We start from the raw sequence: 2,941 nt of genomic DNA on the forward strand, positions 1-2,941 counted from the left end.
AATGCAAAGTTAAAACAGTTTTAACGTTTAGAAAACGCGACACGAATTTGTGAAGGTTTATTTCATTTCACTGCGTCTCATATGTTTTTAAATGCAATCTGTGTGATCGGCGCATATGACCCCTTTAATCGCGGCTTGTGTACTGCAAATACATATGAGCATCATTACTGTGTCTGTCACGCGACTCTGTTCTGTTCCCCTTTCGGGCTTGAACTGATGGTAAAACTAAGGACATTATTTACTGTCTTTACATTTATGTTGAAAGCTGAAGCTCGCGATTATGGAAAGGGGCATTACATTTCCGCACTAGTGGTGTTCGGCCAATCACAATGCACTGGGTCAGCTGGCCAATCAGAGCAGACTGTGCTTGTCGGAAGGAGGGGCTTTGTAGAAAACGACGTGTTTGAGAGAGGCGGGGCATAGAGGACCTACAATAATGTACAGTATTTGAAAAATAATGTGTTTTTTGAACATTAAAGCATGTCAACATATTCTGTTACACCAAATACACAAAATAATGATCTTTAAAATAGCATCATATGACCCCATTAAAACTCTTAACCACACTTGTATGATCCCTGTTGACTAGTTTAGTGCTTCTCAAACTAGCTGGACTAGACATCAGAAAGCATTTTAGTTAAATGAAATGAGAATCAGAGTCCATATACAGAGTCAAATGTTTGAAAATGGTGGGATCATTATTATTCTTAATGAAAAACACAACTACAATAAAATAGTACAATGACAAACTGGCTCATATTAAACAAACTTTTATTAACAAAAATAAGACGGGTGACATGCAGACTAAAATATTTATTGTGACCACGAATTAAGAATTCGTTCCTACGACTTAATTCATTTACTACTTTTATTAAACCATAGTCATATTGTACTTATCCATTCACTTGTTTTGGTTTAATTAAAATTCTTAATTTATGACCGCAATTGAATGTAAATGAGAGAACATATTAGTAAATTGTGGAAACATTCTTAATTTGTGGTATTGATATATTTTTTTTAATTTCGCATGTCACGTGTGGAGTTCTGTATATAACCCTGTTGCAACACAAATAAATGAAAGATCTTTGGTTTTTCCTTTACTTTAAAATGGATGCTTAGTTTGTGGTTTATTATTATTTTGTTCACACCAATACTCACTATTAACTAACTATAAACTACAACCTTTCCCTCAATAAACTCTTAATTTGCATCTTTTTAATAGTTAGTGAGGTAGTTGTTACGTTTAGGTATGGGGAAGGATTAAGGGATCTAAAATAATGTCATGCAGAATAAGACATTAATATGTGTTTTATAAGTACTAATAAACAGGCCATACGCTAGTAATATGCATGCTAATAAGCTACTGGTTAATAGTGAGAATTGGTCCCAAAACTAAAGTGTTTCCATTGTTTTTTAATAAAAACACAACAGCAATAAAACAAATGAAGACAAACGCTATAACCTTTTGCGTTTTGCTTTGATACCAGATTGTTTGCCATCGTCTTGTCAGTCGTCTCTCCTTACTCTATTCACATGATGGTGAACTCCTGCCGTATGGAGTCTAAATCGTTTTTTAAAGGGGTCATATGATGCTGCTAAAAAGAACATTATTTTGTGTATTTGGTGTAATGAAATGTGTTTATGCAGTTTAAAGTTAAAAAAACACATTATTTTCCACATACTGTACATTATTGTTTCTCCTCTATGCCCCGCCTTTTTGAAACGCGTCGATTTTTACAAAGCTCATCGGTCTGAAAAATCGAGGTGTGCTGTGATTGGCCAGCTATTCAGTGCGTTGTGATTGGCCGAATACCTCAAGCGTGAGACGGAAATGTTACGCCCCTCACATACTGTTGATGCCGTGTCCGGCCGGAGCGACGAGACATAAACATTAAAACCCATTACAAACGAGGCATTTGTTGCATCCAGTGGGGACATAATTACTGATTATAATGACTTATACTGTCTTTTTACGCGTTGCGTTGCATTGCGCCGCGTAAACATAAAACCCTGTCTGCATTTGTGATCAGAGAAATGACAAACAACAAGTGCTAACGTTAATCCACACTGCCCAAAACTCGCGTTTGAATCATCAGTGGCAAATGATAAAAGAAAACGTACTTACGTGAGTCAGAACTGCCGGCATTTTAGTCTAACGTAACTCTCCCAGGATCAGTAAACAGTCCTCCATAAAATGTGCTGGCGATCCACAGCACTAAGTTGAAGTATTCCCTCAGCGACCAGCACAGATCAGCTCTAGGCATGACGAAGCGGATATCGTCCTCTTTTGGAAGACCAAAGTAGCTTCGCTTTCACAACGAAGCACACAGCGTCTTCAGGACATGGCGGCAGCGGCAACAATACTACAGTGAGAATAAAAGTTACGCCTTCTTTCTTTGCGTGAACATTTGGGCGCGTTATGCAAATCTTCCCACATAGTGAGGTAGATATGTGGGGGCGTGTTCGAACGAGCCGTTTTAGGTAGGTGTGGCTAACTCTTAACTTTTATAAAGAATATCTCTTTGGATTTGAGACTTTAGTCTTTGCAACTTTACAGATCTTCTTTATGCACCAAGAGCTTGTAACACTCTAAAGAGAAAGGAAAAAATGAAATCGCATCATATGACCCCTTTAAAAGACAAAACAACAGTGGGGGCTGTGTGCAAAAGTAGTGGCAAATGCTGTGTAACAGCCTAACTTGATCTCCTGTTCGGTTTGTAGCTGTGGCGGTGCATCAGGAGTCTGTGTGTGCGATGTTTGGCAGCGGCCTGAGCAGTGCGTGTGTGGTGGATGTTGGTGACCAGAAGACCAGCGTGTGCTACGTCGAGGACGGCGTGTCCCACCGCAGCTCCAGGTGAGAGAAACACACTGTAGGGCTGATGCGCTTTATTAAAGTTATAAGCCCCAAGAAGCCGTGGTTTACAGTGAATTTATAACAGCT

At 38.9% G+C, this 2,941-nt stretch overlaps 1 protein-coding gene across 1 annotated transcript in view; it reads left to right on the forward strand.

The window, feature by feature from the left end:
* The window catches only part of actr8 (actin related protein 8), a 20,151-nt gene that overhangs the window by 6,280 nt on the left and 10,930 nt on the right, over nt 1-2,941 (forward strand). The window contains exon 7 of the mRNA XM_016541505.1: nt 2,722-2,854. Coding sequence (XP_016396991.1) covers nt 2,722-2,854 — 133 coding nt within the window. The remainder of the gene's footprint in view (nt 1-2,721; nt 2,855-2,941) is intronic.

This window comes from Sinocyclocheilus rhinocerous, unplaced genomic scaffold (assembly GCF_001515625.1).
Source record: "Sinocyclocheilus rhinocerous isolate Xijiao unplaced genomic scaffold, SAMN03320098_v1.1 scaffold729, whole genome shotgun sequence".
NCBI classification, from domain to species: domain Eukaryota; kingdom Metazoa; phylum Chordata; class Actinopteri; order Cypriniformes; family Cyprinidae; genus Sinocyclocheilus; species Sinocyclocheilus rhinocerous.